Below are 20,514 nucleotides of genomic sequence, written 5' to 3' on the forward strand. Positions count from 1 at the left end.
TCGAGAATGCAATGTAACCCTGATAATGGGCATGTCGATCGTGACCGGAATGTACCGGGCGCGGGGCGATAGCGCTAGGATGGAACGCAATATAGATGACGATTATTGTTGTGGGACAAAAAGACACCCTTTTTACTCACTCTTTTTTTAGAGTGTGGTTTACTTTTTAAAACGCGTTAATTAAAGGACATTTCTGAAAAGGTTTGCGAGAGTTCACCTTTCTTTACCCGAACATTGCACCAGTCTACGGCTACAGTGAAGGGATTTTTGGAGCAAGAAAGACAGCGTACATTGATAGGAATATGAAGCGAAGAAAAGCAACGACACAACCAGCGCTAAGTGCGCCGATCCTTATTACCGCGAAAACGTGATGAGCGCGCGCGCGGGCATGACGCGCGTTCTGCGAACATCCAGCGCAGCGGCACGCGATGCGTGCTCAACACGTGCAGCGCGAAGCAGGCAGAGCGCACGTCCGGACGAGTGACGCGTTTCCCGTTTTCCCACGCTGCAGTTCCGCCTTCTCCAGACGCGTTTTGGGCGACAAAACGACTCGGCCGAGAGCAAAAGTACAAAGTTCTAGCCTCTCTAGCTAAAGTGCGCGCCCCAGCTCGAGCTGCTCCCTCCGCACACATAGACGATAAAGACTCTCAAGTCCGGGGAGAAGAAGAGACAACGGCGCGGCGGAGGCCCCCACGCGGGGTGACATCGGTGTAACGATCCTTTCTAGAGGCAGTCGGGGAGCAGCTCTAGTGGCGGCCAGAAACAGAATACCCCCCACCAAAAGGGCGAGCGGTGCCCTCTCGAAACGCGAAAGACAAAAAGGAAGCCAGGGCCGAGAGCATCGCTACCGAGCCACCAAAAAAGAAGCCGCGCACGGCGGAAACGACTCGTTTCTCCTCCGCCACTGCCGTTGCTTCCCAAACTCAAAATGTTGAGGAGTTGAGCGCCCTATAGCTGCTGCCGCCGCACACACACGCTCGAACACAAGCGACCATCGTCACCGTCGAATCGCCGCGTGCTCACGCATACTTCGGACGTGATGGTGTTTCATTGCCGTTTCTTTTTGTTTCCTCTCAGCGGCTTAGAGCCGCTGCTTTTCCGTACGACTCTCCGCTGCTCCGGTGTTCGTCTCGCGTCGACGAGCGATCATTATAATGCGCGAAAAAAAGCGGATCAAGCCCCCATCCCCCCCTCATTCTCCTCATTCTCGGAGGAGGCGCAACACAATGCCAGCACAACACAACGCAAGTGCAAACGCAAACGAAAGCGCAAAAGAACATGAGGTGTGCCTCGTTCCCGCTCTGCTTTTCTCTGCTGCCCTCTGTTGCTCCTTCTCCTCTCCATCATCTCCCGCCGAATAAAATGAAGCGAAAAACGAAAGCTTTTTCCGGTCGCGGAGGAGAAAATCGTGACGGGCTGCTGCAGCAGCGGTGGCTTGGAGGGGAGGATACTCTACGGGGAGCAGCAGGTTGTCCATGCAACTCTGCCGCCGTGCCGGCAACCCTGCCTGGGCACGCACTCACAAGGGCCGAACCGTCGCTAAGGGGCTAAGAACTCGTCGGAGTGGCCGTATCCCTGTGTGGCAGCGCAAGACCTGCTTGTAGGGGGCACGTCCACCGAATCACGTAGCCGAGGAAAGGCCCTTGCATAAGTTCCAAGATCTCTGCGAGGAGATGCAGTATATGCGCCATTCATTCATTAGCAATCTCAACTGAGTAGTGAATCCCATTAATATTTTTTTTCTGCATAATTACCAACTAATACAATTTTATTGGCTTGGCATTGACGCAGATTCAACGATGTCATAATCCTTCAACTGTAAACATCACTCATGGTACAGTATTGTAACTTCGTATATGAGCTAAATTCGATCAGTAACGTGCTGTTCATTTTTGCATTACAGTGAAAAAACTTTAGCGGTGAAACGTACAATCCAAAAACGCATTTCAATTCACATAGTGCATTTTAACAGTCACCACAATTCCGAACTTGTGGTGTCTTAGAAATACGTTATTGCGATACTTCGTTGTAAACGCGCATGACCAATATAATGAAAGAATGGCTTTGGGAGTATACACCCTTAGTTGGCGTCGGCAATGAACTAGTAGGGAGAAGAAATACCGCAGTAATTGCTTCGATCAAATTTTATTATTTTCGTTTTATTGTTGTCCACAGACAAAACGTCACAGCGAAAGTTACCCAGAAAGAAACGTGCCGGGCATGTCCGGAATTCCAACGCTGCGCACGATCATCCGTTTCAGCGGAAAGCGTTATCTCATGTGTGACCACAATAGAAGGATCGCCGGCCGAGACTAATCTAAATGCATGGTTGCGTAAATAACAAGTTCGACACCGGAAGACGCACCTGCGCGGAGCGCACAGTCGCTCCGAAACTGAAAGCGGACCTGCAGCGATTGCACACGAGTCAGTGGGCGCCACCTTACGGCGAGCGACGGTAGTAGGGAGAAGATGGCGTATATCAACATTGCGGAATGGACACCGGAGCACGTCGCGGACTGGTTAAGAGGTAATTGCTCGTTAATTATTTTCGAAACTAACTGTGTTACGTGTCTTAAGGCATGCCGGATCGTTAAACATGCGTAAACGTTCAATTGCACGCACCCTGCCGTGACATTTCGCCGCTTGCTCGACGACGTCGAAGGGAGTTGACCGACGCAGGCTAGGTGATGCGATGCTCCCCTGCGGAGGAATTCTCGATGATGCGGCCAATTTCTGTGCCCTATCGCTGCCTGAGGTCGCTGCGTCCTGAAATGTTCAAATTTTACGAGTGCTTTGTGCGGGAGTTGCCGCGTGAAGTCACGCGCGTTTCTTCTAAGCTGATCGAGTGTGAGCGTGAAATCGACCGTTTAAAGGGACGGCGGTTCGCTGCAGCCACGGTGACGTTCTCGGGATTAACGCACTTTGTCAGTTGCGTCGCCGCGTGAAAGGTTATGAGAAGATTGCGTAATTGCCTTCGAAAACTTCGCTGTTATCCAATTCTCTGTATCGACAGCTGATTAAAAGAGTTCTGTTCGTTCTCCCGACCGTCCGCAATGGAGCGCTTCGCTCTGGTCGTTCCGGAACCGGTGCATTGAAAGCTTAGAATGAATAGTGCGCGTGCGGACCGGGGAGAAATCGATTTTTTGTTCGCACGTGGTGGTCGGTGTCGTCGCAGTGCACGCCTTTGCTTCTCTTTTTTGATCCGCCGGAGCGAAACCAATGAGCTTCGCAATTCATCACCGGATAAATGAGGTTGATTGCGTGCGTTCGATTTCTTGAGTGAACTCGTTATGTAAACTTCCATCTCTCAGATTCTGTTTTGCTTCTCGCTCCAGGTGACTATTCGATCGTCGCGCTAAGTTTAGAGCGCGTCTTCGGATTCCCGCGTGAGGTGCTGTACCGTTGGGTGTTTTTCTTCTCGGCTTTCGTATGCTGGTCGTCTATGCCGTGCTTCTCTCTTTTTTGTCTGACTCAGATGATTACTCGGTGGCGGTTGTTTCGCGCCGCGATGACTCAAGGTCTACCACCCGAGTCATACTGTGCGCTCATTATAAGAGCGCCGTTTCGGTGGCTGACTGAGTGCGCGCTGTCTCTTACTTTTTTTTTTTCTCCTTTTAAACATCATATGTTCCAGACACCGGCGGCGAAAGGCGGCTCGTTTCTATCCTTTTTTTTCTTTCTTTTTTTGGTTGGGTTCCTGCTTCGCACTGCTTGCTACATGCTAAGAGCATTTCCTGCGACGTTCGGGTGAAAGTGAAGACTGTGTGACCAGAGAAACCCTGCGGGTGCCCTTCATTGTCGTTCTTGTTTTGCTCGGACGCGAGCTAAGTGGTCGTGAAGAAAAGGTGTCATTAAAGGATTCGAGACAATACTGTCCCTGACTGGATTAAGCCGTGGCCTAATTTGTGCTCTGCAATTACTTGCGTGATTGTTCACCGTTTTCATGGACGCGAGGGCAATCAGTGGCCCGAGTTGTAAAAGCTAGTCCTGTTAGTCAGCCGATGGATCTCTGCCAATTTATGCTAGTGCATGTAATTAGTTCATGACTTCCTGCACACAGGCAGGCATCGCATGAAAACAGCATGTGGCACTTGCTGACAACTGGTTTTATGTGCTTTAAAATAGGCGCATCCTAATCTGTTTATGCCCCGCAAATGTGATAGCTGGCAGGTATTTTCGAAGGCATCATACTAGTAGAGGTAAAGAACCAGTCTCTCTGACTAAGTACAAAGTTGTCGTATGTAGCAATGATTACTAATTGTGGGTTTTCCACTAATAACTCTGTGGTTTGCTTGACAGTCCAATAACGAAAGAAATTTGAGGTGTGTGACAGTGGAAGTCAAAGGAATATTGATGGTGTTAAGATCTTTCCTAGTTTTTACTTGACTTTACCTATTATCAAGCTGTTGCTCTTAGCAATGTAGGATGATCATATTTGAAATTTGTTGAACACTGTTGCAAATTCTATACCAAAGGGGGTGTGTCTAGCATGATAGTATATGTATTCCTTAATTCATTGCTAATTCTCCAATGTTTGGAGAAACGAGTAATAATGAGTCAGCACAGTGCTGTCAGATATGAGGCGTTTTTAAATGCAAATAATTTCTTTGCATACTGCAAGCACTTCTAGCGTCTATCTGCGTATGTATCTATATATCTAGCCGCCTATGTCTAGGTGCTCTCATGATCGCCGCCTTAACTTGGGGTACACTAAAGCTAGCATGGGAGGGTAAGATGGTTTGACGAATAGGACTCGCTGGTCATGACATTTTAATGTCACTATCTCGGGTATGTCGTCAAACACTTTCCAAAAAACAGTGGCACATACCCGGGGGTAGGGATGTGCTACTGGTATGTGGGTATGTGCCACAGGTGACATTTTATGTCTACCCAGGAACAGCAAGAACGCACCAGTGTACTTTCAACACTTCAGCGTTAAGAATAAATGTCAGTAAGAAGTGTCAGTGCTCCAGCAGGAACCGAACCCTAGCATTCTGCGTGGTACTTGGGTATGCTACCACAGAGCTATGCCAGGTCTCTGGTATGCTTCTATTTATTTCTTTATTGCAAACACCTTAAGGATCCTTTACACAGGGTTTTACACGAGGGCAGACTTTTCAAGGAGACCATAATGTTTGTAAAATGTCAATTATGGTCGCATTACTGGCTATCCAATTTTATAAATATTACATTTGTACTCTTATGATACAGCCTTCATGTCGAATTAATATCAGTTGTAGTTAGGAACACTGTACTTGATTTGTGTAGCAGTGTTTAGGGCTACCATCCTAGCATGCATCACTGCATATGCCAGTGCTTCATATCAGCTTACCGCTTTATGTTGCTCATTATCCGGGTTGCTGTTGGAATCATTACAAAACTGTCAACAATTGCCAATATAAAACATATGCAGCTTCTTAGCGTATGTGTGTGCATGGATTTGTACACATATTTAGTGCCGCTTCACAACATCTCAGTCAATAAAAAAAATTAAAACACATTCACTTTACATCTGCATGCTTCACATAACATCGATTCCAAAGGCATGTGGGATCTTCTGAATTTTTTTTTTAAAGAGCCACGTGCACATCAACTGAAACTGAGAAAAACGAATTTTTTTCCACTGACATTATAGTCGGGCCTGCTCAAATAACTTTTTGCCAGTATGTTTTTCTCCCCTGAATACCACAAATCTATTGCCCAATATCGTCAATATTGAGGAGTAAAGTTTTTATTTGGCTTTTTTAGATTGAAACATTTTGTTTGGGCTGGAATTAGCGCATAAAATAAGTATAAAGTGAATCTAATGTACGGTAAAGCAATATTTTGCGATAGAATTAACACCATCCTTGTGCTTCTGTCGGTGCTGTGCTTCGTCGCATGGATGTATCGGCAATTAGTAGGCTCGGAAGAGCGAGTGGTCCTTCCTGGCAAAAGGCGCACTATTCTGGACTGCCATCAGTGTTTTCTTGTTCTGGGCATCTATCGACGGCCATGAAAAGCCTTCCAGCTCATTTTATGCCATGCCATTTTGGAGCACTTCTTTTTGTTTATGGAATACATGGATTCCTAATATCTTCATTTCATTTGTATTTTCTTTTCAAATATACCGTGGTGGAGCCAATGGAGGCATTATACTTTAATGCTAAACTCGAAAAGAATCAATAAAAGGCTAAAAGTAGGAAAGTCGGCCTCCTACTCTCCATAATCGAGTTTTGTTATTGAAACTCGTGTGCTTCAGTAAGTGCCACAGCGCCCTACAAAAACCTAATTGTAGAACGTAAACATGATAACAAAGCAACTAGGACACAAATGAAACATTTTGGGTGACATCATGTTGGTTGTTTTGATCACGATTGTTGGAACAGTGCTGGTTTAATGAATGTGGCTCAGTTTGATTGAAGCAGTTATAGTGTTTGGCTCATTTTTGATTAGAAACTATCTTCTTGAGTTCTTGTTACAATAAGAAATTGCCACATTTTGATCATAACTGTTCTAAAAGTTGAAGATACTTAGGCGTGGTTTACGTTACATTGAAATTTAGCCTAGTTTCGATTTCTGCATTTGGCTCTTTCTGAAAAAAAAAAGAGCTGCCTGACATACAATTAACATGCAGTAATAGTAATTGTTATGGTTCAACATCCCAAACCCACAAAAGACATAGGAAATTTCCATGACCTGAGGTTCTCAAACGTGCGCATAAATCTAGCCACACGGGTCTCAAGAATTTTCGCTTCCATCAAAAAAGCGCCTGACACGGCCGGAGTTTGATTCCGCGACCTGCATGTTTATGAATAACATGAAATCACCAAGTAAAATCGCATTTGATAAATAATGAGTAGGCATATTTGTCACTTGAGTGTTTCTCATTCGTAAGGAGAGTGTGCCGAATAAGAAGATGGATTCTTATTATACGCTTTTACAGACATTTGGTCTTCGGTTTACTGTCACTAGGTCGTGACATTGCATCCTTAGACAGACTATAATTTTGAGACATTCATAATGAAATATCTGGTGAAACAGATAAGTGCTGCTTCCAGTACTTCCATTGAGCACATTAGGAAAGCTAATTAGGAAAATGTTTAGAAGTTATGGGTGTCTCCCTGTTATGCCTGAGGGCAATTAAAATTTTTCTAGCTTTCCTGTTATTTGATAATGGGGTACAATTGACACTACTGTAGCTGTTACAGAGTGAAGAAAGGAAAGAAAATGGGAAGGGGGTATAGAACTTTGCACTGGTAAGCTCAAAAACTTGCTCAACTGTCATGGTTTGATAGAAGTGTTAAGTCTGTGACAGTTATCTTCAAGGCAAGGTGCTTTTTACAGCTAAAGCTGTTATGAGATGACAACAACAGGTGATTTTGGTGGCGTTATTGTTCGCTGGTGGTGGTGATCGTAAACACTATCACGCGCAGTGAGACGGAAAAAAAAAAAGAAATCCAGGGTCTAGCAGGATTTGAACCTAGGTGCTTTAGATTGCAGTTTAGTATTCCACATCAGAGCCATGCCTGTGCAAAAAGACCCTGCAGAGGTCTCATGCTGAGATAGAAATCACGTATGTAAAATGGCATGGTAAAAGAGTAAAATGACAACCAGGCATTACATTTTGCAAATTTCGTAACAAGGGGGTGGTTTAAAGCTGCGTACTCATTACAAAGGGCTCAGCCGTAATTCTTCATTGTCATGCGCCACAGCGTCAACAAAGTACACATAATGCCTTACAGTTACGTAGTAGCTACCTCGCTTCTCTGTGAAATGAATTATGGCATAGTTGGTACATTCTTACTTTGCACAATTACGATGATTTATGGCATAGTGACTGCCTTGCAATTGTGCTTGTAGTGGCCGGTCCAAGAGACTTGAGAGCGGTCTCTGGAAAGACCTCTCTCTGTGACCGTGCTGCCTGTTTTGTACAGGCCAGGCCTTTTTTTCACAACTTCCTTCTTGCTTTACATGTGCAGGCCTGGACGATATTATTATTCCATATGTGCACTTCTTCCTCAACAACAACATCGATGGCCACCACCTCCTCACCCTTGGTCCAGATGATCTCACTAGCCTCAACATTTCCAAGGTCGGCCACCAGGAACTCATCCTCGAGGCTGTTGACCACTTACGTCAACTGGTGAGCCCTTTGAGGTTGCTGAAGACTAAAAGACAGCTATGTCTGTGCAAATATGTTCCAACCAGCTACTGTTTACAAATGCGGAGTTCTGATTTAATTATTGGTTCAAAACGAGAAGCTGGGCGAGTTAATAGGATAAAGGGGTACTGTAACCAACCATAAAAGGCGATATCACTCGACCGTACTTATATCCTGCATACAGAGAAGACTCTAAGCAAGTGTGAAGCCCTGAAATATGTGGATGAGATGTTACACTGACATTCAATTGGATTTTTACCTGGTGCACCTACTGACATTGAATCATTATGACATCAGGCTACAGTGTCGAATCTGGTGACTTCCCGCACCAGTATGGCTAGTTGCGATGAAGTCGGGTACCAAAAATTTCAGAATGGCTGCTTGTGTATGGCCAATGGAGCCATGGGGCAGCCAATAAAACGTCACGATATCTTGTGTGATGAGAGGCTCATGCCAAATTATGACATCAGGGTACAGTAGGAACTGAAGTAGCTTTTACAAACTTACAACAAACATACAATGATTTTTTTTTTTTCAGGGTCTTTCAGGGGCTTACCAATACATTTTCTAGGCTCTTAGGGGCTTGGCCTCTCATTTGACACAATAAAACAACCACTGAAAGTTTGCATGTCAGTCCCCCTCCAACATTTATAGCTACAGTACAGTGCTCGTGCTGTCAGAGTTTCTGTGCCTTATTCGCCTCGTGCTGTTATCCTAAATGTTATTGGCGTTTGGATCTACAGGAATCGATAACCCAGTTGGATGATGCGAAGTGGGGAGATGAAACATTGTTTCCAATAGTGGTGCAGTAGTCCAGCTACTGGGCTTTAGTTATGTGCAGCATGCCCCGTAATTTTATGTTATTTGCTGTTGAAGTGTAGAGACTTTTACGTGGACCTCCTTATTGAAGTAGTGCTAATAAGGTATTGTAGAACTATGTGTTGCATACACAAAGAAAGAGTGGTGTTTAAGACAGCCAATTTTCGATGAGTCTCCTGACGATTACCATTACTTGAACTCCGAAAAAGCAATATTGTTGCAAGTAAACCTTGAGGAGTTGTTACTTTTATCAGTTGTGCATGAAAATATACAAGAATAACGGCAGTTATCCTTGCTGCTAATTTACTCATTGATATTGTCGGCCGAATTACTTAGTTGCACGTTTTCCCACCGAAATGCGCAGCACTACAAGCTGATCACAGAGAATCTGCAGTCACTGGCACTGAAGCTTGGCTGCAGAGCGCGCAGTGTTTACAATGAAATCAAGCGCATGACAACCACGGACCAGGATAACGTCGTGAACATAGCCACCAGCATCCTGGCCGATGTGTCAGAAGTCCTGCTAGCCGTCAAGTCTTTCGTCTCGTGGCTGGACAGGTGATTACAGCGCTTGTCTTCCCTTTGTTGTTGTTGGTGCATCCTGTTTTTGCCTAATAGCAAAGCCTCTGTATAAAGCATGCACAGTCCAGATAATTATGCAAACAGCTACAGTCAGACCCTTGTATATCAAGCTCTTGTATAAAATATTATTGTATATATCGAACATTCAGAACATTGCCTTGAAATATTTTTGATATATGAAGTCTTTTATGCAGTTGAACACCTTTATAAAGGACACTGATATAGTAAAGAGACACTGGAGTATAAGACAGAGGAGTATGAGAGGCACCAATGTGACTACATTGAAGTATGAATTGATAAGAAAATGTAAACGTGGTACCCTGCTTATAAGAGACTCCTCATAAAGGGACAAGAATTTCTTCCCACTGCCTATCACTTATAAAGAGGTTTAACTATATCGAATTGCCTATGTGTAAAACCTTTTTGTGATCTCCTTCAGATTCAATATCAATATTCAACTGTAGTAAATGGAAGCCCCTGAAAGCCATATATAAAAGTGAAGCATCATTCTCTCGCTAAATTTAGTGTGGATGTGTCTTTTGGGGCTAACTTGTGTCTTGTTAAATCTTGCTGAAAATTTCAAAGTGCAACCCAAAAGATTTTAGCTGAAAAATGTTTCTCCTTTGAACCTTGTGGAATGACCGGAGGATATACAAAAGAAGTTGGACAGTTTGTTAATACCTATTCTGTAACTTATGGTGAACTTTATGCACATTTATCAGTAAAATGAGCTCTTGTAATACATGCATTTGCTCACAATATTTATTGCACTGGTAGTAATCTAATCACCTTTAGTAAACTGAAGATTGTTAGTTGATGCTTCAGCCGCTTTTCAATAAATTAATTACAGTTTTTTGTTGTCAATTGCTTTGAGGTATATAAATAACATTTATTAACTCTGAGCACTATACAAGCTAGATTGTAAAACTAGTTTAGACCTTTTTATGAGTTTTAGTAGCAACTTTCGTGCACTTTCTACTACAATTCTGGCTTCATGAGTGCATGTGCTATGACGTCAATGCTGTGTTGAAAGTTCAGTGCTCAAGACTTGTCTGGCACATTTTAGTACTGTCTGAGCATCATAGTAGCTAATGGAAGGTTACCTTAACCGATACCTGTAGGATAATTAGATGTTTTCTGTAATATTACATGGTTGTTTAATGAAAACATAAAGATGCCCTATAATCATGTCTTACATACTAACTAGGTCCTAATTTCCTTTGTGTATGTTCGTGCTGAGATGCTTGCAAAGCACTGTAGAGTGCAGTCCAGGGTTAAAGAAAACCTGAGCATGTATGGCACGCTACAGGCTGTGAGCACAAGCAGTTTCAGTGCAGTATAGAGCCATTTAGGGAGAAACTAGTGCCAAACGCTGCCAGTCTTTCACTGCGAACCTAGACGCTCGTAGTCACGCTTCAACAAGGTATTTGCTGAATTCACGTGCTCAAGTGTTCTCTTTAACAAGAGACCAAAGAGACCATTAGGCAATGGGCTGTTCTGTGATGCATGTTCTTTACTCGGTTACAACCTAAGGAAAAGTGTCGGCTCCACCCAAAGCATCGTGGTCCCTCCCACAGGAAATTTGCATATGTGTTCTGACCAATAGCACCTCCATATTTTGATGATGTGAAGCAAATTTCAAGTGTTTCAGAGAGTTAATTTTGCCCATAGAATTTGTGTCGCTGCGTTTAGCTAGGAAAGTTGAGCGTCCTGGTAGATTCCGTCAGGGATTATGACATTGTGGCTCAGCCAAACTTGACTTTTTTTGGTAGCAACGACAAACGACTTTTATTATGCATAGTGTTCTCATTAGCTGAGAAGACGTACATACAGCTCAAGCGGAAACCGTCTAGCACGACCTGTCTTTCACAGGTGAAGGGCAGACGTGCCGCTGGTTCTGTGGGTGGAGCCTACATTTTTCTTTACTTAGGTTGTAATGACCGTAGTGCTTGAGCTTTCATCAAGTGGGCTAGTCTGCACAGTCTCTGGCTTCTGGCTGCTTGCAGGGCACCCTTCGAAGGCCAGGAGCGTTACACCAACATTCGACAGACAGTGCTCAAGCTGGGCATCGAGCTGGCGTCCACGGCTCAGCGAGACCATTTCGCAGCCAAGCCCTATGCCGTTATACAGAGCAGTGTGAGTGCTGTCTTCATTGTGATGCCTAGCTTGTATTTAGTCTTTCATCATTTATTTATGTTCGTGGTGTTTAGTAGCCCTGCAGCCTGATATAATTTTGTTTTTCTCGTCTTTGGTTAATACAAGGAGAAAAAATGTTTTCTTGGCTGTAAGGGTAAATGAGCTTGTGGTAATAGACAGCGGATAGAGTGAGTCTCACCTCTTCTCAGTAGTGAATTCTGTGGACTTTTGATCATTTATTTATCATGCTTGGCATATGTACTGGGAAAAAGAAATCTTGTTTCGAAATTGTGTTGTTGAGATCTTGGTGCCAGTTCCTTTTCTTTAATGTCTTAGTTCACTGGCATTCTGTGTGTATCGTATTGCTAGAGGATTTGTGGCTTTTTTAATGCAAAATACTCTTGATAATGTAATCATTTACTTGTCTTTATTCTCTTGTTTGGTAACAGTTCGGGATATTACATAGGCATTTTTACGTACGCTGCACAGATCTTGGCCATGCTGTATTGGATTTATTATATATGGTTATGGCAATACCATAGTCATTATGCCTGATTCTCTCAATGTTACATCACTTAGTGTAGACAGCACCTATAAGCAGTGTTATGAAGTTTAACCTCAACTGATGTCCTACTGTGATTGGAGCAATTAAGATACGCAGTGGCATCGCGAGATGACTATCTGCTACTCTCGGGGTATATTGAAACCGTGCTCGTTGCCACGACATCTTGACCTTGCCTGATTTTGGCAGGAGTTTAGATTGCTTGTGCTCACCGGGTATCTGCCTTGCGTTTTGCTGCAGTGCTACAACCTTGCTGACATCTGTGATATCATCATTCAAGAGTGCCACGATTCCCTCATCATCCAGCCTGCTTCTCTTGACGTAGCCACTGTCAAGAAGAAGACAGATGAAGAATGGGTATGTTTGCCATTTCTGGATATGTTAAGCTAACCTGCAGAATTTCGTTCCTTGCTGCAATGTCATTTTTAAACTTTATACACTTCTCTTCATGGAGTTTATCCACTGGGCACAGAATATTACTGTATGCATTTGTTGTTGCACCTTCTCGTGAATTGAGAATCTTTTTATTATAAATAATGAATATTTAACAAAGGTAGGATAGCTTCAAATTCAACTTAGTTATGATGATGTTTTGCTGCTTAGTTTTACCAAAAACTTCACCAGGATGACTACGTTTGATGTTTTATGTCTCGAGACTGCACTCTGATCGTGAAGCATGTATAGTACAGTACTTCAGGTCAGCTTTGATTGCCTGGGCCCTTGAGCAGCAGTGCTTTTTACTTTCACCCAATATTTCACTGGGACCTTGTTGTTATCTGACAGACATGTTCATCCTGCTGCGTAGCTGTGATGTGCCCAAGATTTGTTTAAAATACTGTGCCCAATGCTTTTATACAAGATGATGCAATACTCTGGCGCAGAATACGAATGAATCTATTCATTCAAAGTGCTGTATTCCTGATTTGCTGCCAGGAGCTTTGGCTTTCATTCTGGTTTCACGGAACCACTGAGAAACAACTTGGCAGGTTTTTCACACGCATTAGGGTCGCCACAGACGAATGGGGTACCCATTGAGGTATGCGACGGGCACCTAATAGATGTACTCAGTTTGTGGCAAACTTTGGCGCAGTCGTTTCTGTAACACAAATACAAGTTTGTTTAGGGCATTGTGCTTATTACTTCAGAGCCTGCTTGTTTATGAATTCAGTATTATACAGAGGTCACCATGTGTACTAGTGTGAGCTGGTGCTCTTTATATCGCGTAAAGAATTGAGAAGGCAGCATGGACCACATTAATGTTCTCTCTCGCATTCACAGGGCATGCAGATTAATTCATCTTACTCGGGCATCCATGTTGTCGGTGGAGTCAAGTTTCAGAGCCCAAGCCATCGATGCGGCAAAGTTGATGTTGGCGACGAGATTGTCCAGATCAACTACCAGACAGTGGTAAGCAGGTTTCTCAGTTATACCCGTCACCCACTGGAGAAAGCATGTTGTGTCAGTGGTTCATGCTGCTCTCCCGTTTCAATCTCGTGTCGGGGTTTAACACAATGCTCCGTTTCCTTTTGTATTAGTGACTGTGTGCCAGGTGCTGTGTCTGCATTACATTTTATGTCTTGCATTCCAGGTGGGGTGGCAGCTGAAGCACCTCGTCTACATGCTTCAGGAGCACCCCACCGAAGTTTTGCTTACCCTGAAGAAAAGGCCACGACACACTAATATTTTGGGGCAGGTAAGCATTGCAAAGCATCATTTAACTTCTTTACTTAGTGTTGTTGTATTCTTCATTAGTGTATTAAATATGGGTTCTAGAAAAAGGGATGAGCTTTGAGTTGAATATTTTTATTCTGCAAACACCAAATTACTATAAATGTTCTGCATTACATGTTCACATGAAAGCCATTTTCAGATATCAGCTTCCATCTCGGGGTCTAATAGTACATGGTTCACAGCCCCCCCCCCCCCCCCCCCAAAGTATTGTTCACGTGTTTCATGCCTTCCCATTTGCAGGTAATAGTGTTGAGGCCATACAGAATACCACTGAAAAAGGTTACCTATGGAAAGGTGATGTGGCCTGAGAATGGTGTCCAGCCAGTAAGCATTGAAGAAGTCTTTCCTGTAAAGACGCAGCAAGAGCCTTCGAGCCCAAGGCAAGCAAACCTTTGCTTTCTCTGTTGAGACACACATGAAGTGCTTTTGACAATTTTCGAGACTTTTTTACAATATTCTCTTATCAGCTAACAGCTAAGACATCTCTCTTCAGTTCACTTATCCCAATTTAAGCTTTAGTGAATGAGGTGCACAGACTCACAAGGTCTGTTTGTATTTTCAATTAATGTCAGTGTTTGTTATCACTACAAACTCATTTTTAACAATGAGTTTGAAGGAATAGCAATATTAGGCTTAAAAAAAAAAATGACTTGACAATTTAGTTGCATGCCTGAACTGTAGTGCCCTTTAGAGGATTTTGTGTTAACTAAGTTCACATGTTTGCTTAGTTTTGGTAATAGGTTTGTGTGTTACTTTTATCCAGCCGGTTCTGCACTGAGTAATCGGGTGTGGTTGTACTAAGCTGAAATGCGCCTGTGCTCCTTCATACGCAGGGCTGTGCTTCGAGAGGTGGAAGACGACGACTCGGCGTTTTTGCCAGACGCAGCTGTTCAGAGTGCCACGTCGACGACAACTGCATCGGTCGCAGCACCGTCATCCATTCGAGCGCAAGTGTTTCCTCCGCGGTCACGGGCGGCCATTCATCGGCGAGCCACAGTCAGTGGTGCATCCCCTACGGTCACGAAAGCACCCGTCAGTCTACAGGACTTGGTTGCCGGTGGAATCCCTGGTCTGTTCGGTGGTAGCTCGAAGAAGAAGGACACAGTGTTTCGTTCAGTTTCTCACGATCCCGGCTGTCACGGTGCTGGTGGGAAGCTGTCCGTGGCAGATGGCTCTGGCGCAGAAGACGGGAAGGAGGCCGAAGCAACTGGGGTTGAACAACATCAGGAGAAAAAGCAAGAGCTGGCGTCGGATGCAGCCAAAGAAGCTCCCATGGTGTCCAAAGGCAGGACGGCGTCTGACTCTGCTGTTGTCCCGCTCGTAGGGAGGTCCTTTGGAATGGCGGGCACACTTTCTTCGCGCCTCAGAGAAGCCAGAGGCTTGACAACTGGGGGTGAGTCTTCTGCTATGTGGCCTTTTTGGGCAATGTTCAGTTGACTGTGCTGGGTGCTGAGTTTGTTTGTGTGTTCTCGCTGGATATTAAACCTTCCTTGTTATACAGCAAGTGCAGAGGACTGAATTTCAGACATTTTTTTTTTCACAATTTAGGTCTGTTATCAGTTGACTAAAAGGGTCAAGAATTTAAAGACAACCTGAAAGTGTTGCTATTTCGAACGGGAATATCTTAATGCAGAGCACCTTGATGTCTTTTTCTTTCCATGTGCTGTGAAATGTCGAACAATGCTGCATTAACTGGCTCAGCGCTCAACCTTAGTGTGTAGAGAGCTGATTTGGTAGGCATGCAGGCTGAATTTGCACACTCGTACAAATCAGTTGGTTGCACTTTCTATACCACCTTATTTGCAGTGCCACTTGATCTCCCTGATCACTATTTAAATGGAATTTGCCACGAGTTTTATGTGGGAATCAAATGCTGCTTTAACTGTTAGATGAATGAATAGCAACAATCATTGGAGATATTTCTTTCCAAGTGTGTCAGATTTTGCCGCATTTCCTTACTTCTCTTCTACATTGAAATTTCTGAGAAAATAACAATCGGCACCACTGTGGGTTCTTCATGAAATCAAGTCGAAAGATGTTGCCATGGGAAGATGAAATCAAGGGAGAAGCTTATTGGTGCATGAGTGTGTTGGTCAGCCCTGTTTACTCTTTCTGCTATTTTACTCTGTAAATACATCCTGTATGTACAATATTGTAACCTTGAAATGGTGCTTCCAGCTAGGGCACTAGCTTAAGGTTTTCTGGTATCTAAGTGAACGGTTTCAAGGTGACCGAGTCTATAGGCACCTAGTTAATAGTAGAGATCATAGACAGGATAAACTTGGTATACCATTAACTGCTTGTCTTTTTCTGGGCATCAAACATGCCTCACAAATAATGTGGACCTCTGATCATCACATACCTTTTTTTGTCCTGCAGAGTCCACAAAGCAGTCCAGTGGGCCCCCTGCACCAGCCTGTGGAAGTCGGGCTGTGGCTGATGTGAGGTCAGAAGTTGGAAGCCAATCGCCACGGGAGAGAAGGCTGTTTGGGCCGGGAACGGGCCGGCGGTCACCCATGGTCACACTCAAAGTTCCCAAAATAGAGGTCGGTGTACCCTTGAATTTAAATTAACGTTAAGGGTGAAAGGAACCAGATGTTGGTGATGAAGGATGAGATCTCATATAAGGCAAACTATTTCTGTCCATGCAATTTAACCCTTTGTGGTCTAAATTCTTTACCCACCGGTTTGTTCTAGTTTGAAACTAAAAAAAGTAAAGCTCAAGTAAAAAAAAATTTTACTTACTCTCATAAAGATGTACCATAATGCAGAGAGAAAACGCATGCGTGAATTAGCCGTGAAGGAGCTTGTCCCTCAGTGCATGACATTGTGCCATTGCGACCATGTTGTGTTGTTGGGAGGGGCCCGACAACGAACCGCAATGGCTTAAAACTGTAGTTGGCAGAGGGATACCTGTTGCACAGCATGTTCCGAGACTAGGGCCAGACATATCTTTTAAGTAGCGCTGTGCTGAAGAACTCTACGAAAATTCAGAATAGTATAATTTGTCTGTACTGTCGAGTCCCACTGGAACAGTGACAAAAAGAGAAATTTCCTGAGTTATTCAATTATTCGGTTTATAAAGAACACAATAATTGTCAGAATAAGGTTAATGCTCACAAAAAGTTTGTACAAACAGCGTAAGCATATAGTAAAAACAATTTGGCAATATTGAAGTATAAGAATAGTCAGAATGCTACAGGACAGTACTTGTAAATTGAAAAACCAATATGTATGATTTGATGACGATTAACTACAGTTTAGTACATTCTCACTGCGAACGTGTAAACAAGTTGTGCAGGTGCCTCCGAGCTGTTTATTCAGTGCTCTTTAACATGTTCTGGTGTTATTTCAAGCACACTTTTAAGAGCAAGCGAGAGAATGAAAGCACACGGCAGCTTGCTTTTATGAAGGATTTATTAAGTCTCTAATATTAGGCCTGGCATGTAGCACGTAGACAGGATAACCGCTGGTCATTAAGGGTAACTAACTGGATTCCCAGAGAAGGCAAGCGGGTTAGGGGGAAACAGGAAGTTAGATGGGCAGATGAGATTAAGAAGTTTGTGGGTATAAAATGGCAGCAGCAAGCAAAAGACTGGCGGAACATGGGAGAGGCCTTTGTCCTGCAGTGGACATAGTCCGGCTGATGATGATGATGATGATGTTAGTTTAATGTGGAGGAGTTACTCGTGCTGCAACGGCTCAGTTCAGTCAGGGTGCTCACTTTGCGATGCCACACAAGTGTCGTCAGTATTCGTGCCTGCATTGTGACAGTGCCTGACATGTCATCTATGTTATACTTGCAGGATCTGAAGCACAATCACCTGCACAGTAGGTCCAGCAAGGCGAAGGCTCAGGAGTCGCTGACAAGTGCCCAGGCTAACCCTAGGTAGGCGTTTCGCTGCGATTAGAAACTTTCCGACATTTTCTGAGAGTCTTCCACGATGTCTGTTCTGATTATCAAGTCAACTCTTGCTGGCTTATTGAGCCTGCTTTGCACTGTTTCCGACTGGATGCTCTCGGCTGTACGTAGCCGCACAAGGTCAGCCACTCGTTCCCTTCAGCGCTACCGGATAGCGCTGTCCTTTGCACATCGCCACAGTGGTCGGAAACAGAGGCGGAGATGCGGGTATTTGGAGATTGGTTTAGATCAGTGCTGTTGCACTTGACAGGTGCATGCGTTTTGTGAAAGCATTTTCCTGGCTTCCGTCATCTTTTGGTGCACCCATCCTGCACATGTTCTTGGCTTTCATTACAACTCTATGTGTTCACGAAGATGGTTCAATGGGTTGGATGATATTGCATCTTAGAAATGCTGCGGCGAGCACAGATGTGGACCAAGTGAAAAAAAGAACAAGAGACAGCACTGATCAGTGCTGTGGCTTGTTCTATTTCTTTCTTTCTTTTTATCGCTTTGTCCTTGTCTGTGTATTTCTAAGACTGTCTAGGTGTTCATGCCTTAGTTTATCCTACATCTGGTTGCACATCTGGATGCTTATACATCCAATTAGCAGCTGTTCCAGCTCTCTGCTGCTGTAACACAGTTCTCTGAACATTGTCTGCTTGCCTTGCTGCTTGGATTCAGATCGGTAAATGGTACTCTTACCATGCACTCCATTAGCAGCTTGTTTGTATATAATACTTGTACTCTCTACCTTGCCTGCTCATTGCGTTGACTCATTATGTTTGTTAATGCTCAGTATATGTGTAAGTGGCATGTATTTATTTACTACACTGTGGATAGTATCTACCGCTCTGGCTACTGTGATGTGGATGTGGTGCGTGGCATTTCATCAATTATGTAAAGACTGTATTTACCTGAGGGCTGCTTTTGAAATAGTTAAATTATTGAAATTAGGAAACTAACTTATTCTTATAAGTGGGGCTATTCGCAGTACATTTGTTTGATTGATAAACTACCCTTGAATTGCGCTCCTCGTTGCAGTAGCAGTGATGTGCCTGGTGCAAAGATTGGTTTCGGTGCCAAAGAATCTCCCAAGAAGCCTCTTGCCCAAGTGAGTAATATTCCGGGGTTCATTTCATCCTTTGTCCTTTATCTTTTCTGCATGTCGAGATATCGCCGCACTTTTTCCAGGCGGGATTGCCTGCATGAATTCAGGGAGAAGCAAGTGCCATTTAAAATTAACTCTGTTTGCTCTTTTTCACGCACAGAAATTTTCTTTCAGTACTGCATGTTGTAAAGTAGAAAGCAACCAAAGAAAACAAATGATTGCTGAACAGATTATGATAATAACAAAAAGTAGATTATATAAGTTCCCAATAGATTAGTTGTGTTAATGGGGTATATAAAAATTGTTCAGAAGGTAGATTTGATGTGTTAATGAAGTAGGTTCAATGTTTTAAAAACTGGGGGCTGTTTGTGTCGCCCATCATAACCAAGGTATATCACCCTTTGAGTTGAGGAGCTCAGATTTAGTTTTTTTCCATGTATGCGTATATACAGTATTTACTCACATAATAGGTGCAACCACAGTTTGGTCACGAGAAATCGCATTTTTTTATTTCAGCGCATAATAGGCGAACCCGGACTTTGCCTTGATCAGTAGTTCTGTGCCATATTTTCACAGTTGCAATTCGACGTCCTTTTATGTTAACTGAAGTGGGGAAAAAGAAGAAGAAAAAAAAAAAGACTATAGCAGCGTTGCACCAGTTCCGTGGGCTCGCCGAGTGAGGAAGAAGGGAAGTTTCCTGGGTGTTGTAGTAACCTTTGCACCAATGCCGGCGTGTCTTTGGCTGTGTGCGCCCACTCCGCATGGAACGCGCGATCGCGTCCTCGTAAAGTGCGCATTGAGTTTCATGTTGGGAAAGTGTCGTCGTTATCGCGTTCGTTACCTCATCCGCAAATTTGAAAGCTTTTCGGCTTTATGACGCGAGCTTTTGCCTTCGCTGCCACTGTGCAGACTTGCACGAGCTCGGTGGACTTTTGTTGCCATTGATTTGCTGGCCGCGAGCCTAAACGTTTTATTACGTGCTTCTCTGGGATCAGTGCTTGAGTGCGATTTTTTTGACGCCCATTCTTCATGTTGTCTTGTATGAACTTCCTGCTACAACACGCCGAATCGTAGCCTTTGCCTAGGTAATCCCTGTTGGTGCTTGGGGTGGTCGCAGGCTATCAAAGTTGCGGTTTTGTAGCGAATCCATGGAATTCTTTTCGGTGGCTATACTACACTTGAAGGAAAGGGGGGGCTTAGGTGGCACTTCTGACACTCAAATGGTAGTTCATGATTCAAATTCAATGGCTTGTATATGAGCTGAGAGCTCGTGAAATCAAACAGTCTGTACCGTTCAGTGCCCAAAATTTCGATTGTGACTATGTGCATAATCTAGGTGACCTGAAATGTAATCGGTGAATTCCCATGATTGTGTCTTCTTTTCGTAGTTTTTTTTTTCATTAGCAACACGGGTGTATCGATGGTAGTTTTTGAAAATTTGAATGAGCACCGCACTGCATGCCTCGATTCTCGGACAAGCGATACTGCATGTTCAAGACGTTTTGCACTAGTGTAGCCTATGAAGCACG

The 20,514-nt window shown here is 43.8% G+C and overlaps 1 protein-coding gene across 3 annotated transcripts in view; it reads left to right on the plus strand.

Annotated features, from left to right (window-relative positions):
- Positions 1 to 20,514, plus strand: part of LOC142790145 (uncharacterized) — a 107,980-nt gene that overhangs the window by 62,156 nt on the left and 25,310 nt on the right. Inside the window, exons 1-12 of one of the 3 annotated variants that reach the window (XM_075885127.1) lie at positions 2,150 to 2,527; positions 7,962 to 8,125; positions 9,327 to 9,520; positions 11,551 to 11,680; positions 12,483 to 12,599; positions 13,521 to 13,649; positions 13,831 to 13,935; positions 14,214 to 14,353; positions 14,807 to 15,366; positions 16,353 to 16,519; positions 17,780 to 17,862; positions 18,922 to 18,988. In XM_075885127.1, the coding sequence (XP_075741242.1) occupies positions 2,470 to 2,527; positions 7,962 to 8,125; positions 9,327 to 9,520; positions 11,551 to 11,680; positions 12,483 to 12,599; positions 13,521 to 13,649; positions 13,831 to 13,935; positions 14,214 to 14,353; positions 14,807 to 15,366; positions 16,353 to 16,519; positions 17,780 to 17,862; positions 18,922 to 18,988 (1,914 nt within the window). In that variant the 5' untranslated portion in view covers positions 2,150 to 2,469. Of the gene's footprint in view, positions 1 to 2,149; positions 2,528 to 7,961; positions 8,126 to 9,326; positions 9,521 to 11,550; positions 11,681 to 12,482; positions 12,600 to 13,520; positions 13,650 to 13,830; positions 13,936 to 14,213; positions 14,354 to 14,806; positions 15,367 to 16,352; positions 16,520 to 17,779; positions 17,863 to 18,918; positions 18,989 to 20,514 lie in introns of those variants that run through there. The other 2 variants (XM_075885126.1, XM_075885128.1) reach the window with 2 other exon arrangements.

Source organism: Rhipicephalus microplus, unplaced genomic scaffold (genome assembly GCF_043290135.1).
Source record: "Rhipicephalus microplus isolate Deutch F79 unplaced genomic scaffold, USDA_Rmic scaffold_72, whole genome shotgun sequence".
NCBI lineage: Eukaryota > Metazoa > Arthropoda > Arachnida > Ixodida > Ixodidae > Rhipicephalus > Rhipicephalus microplus.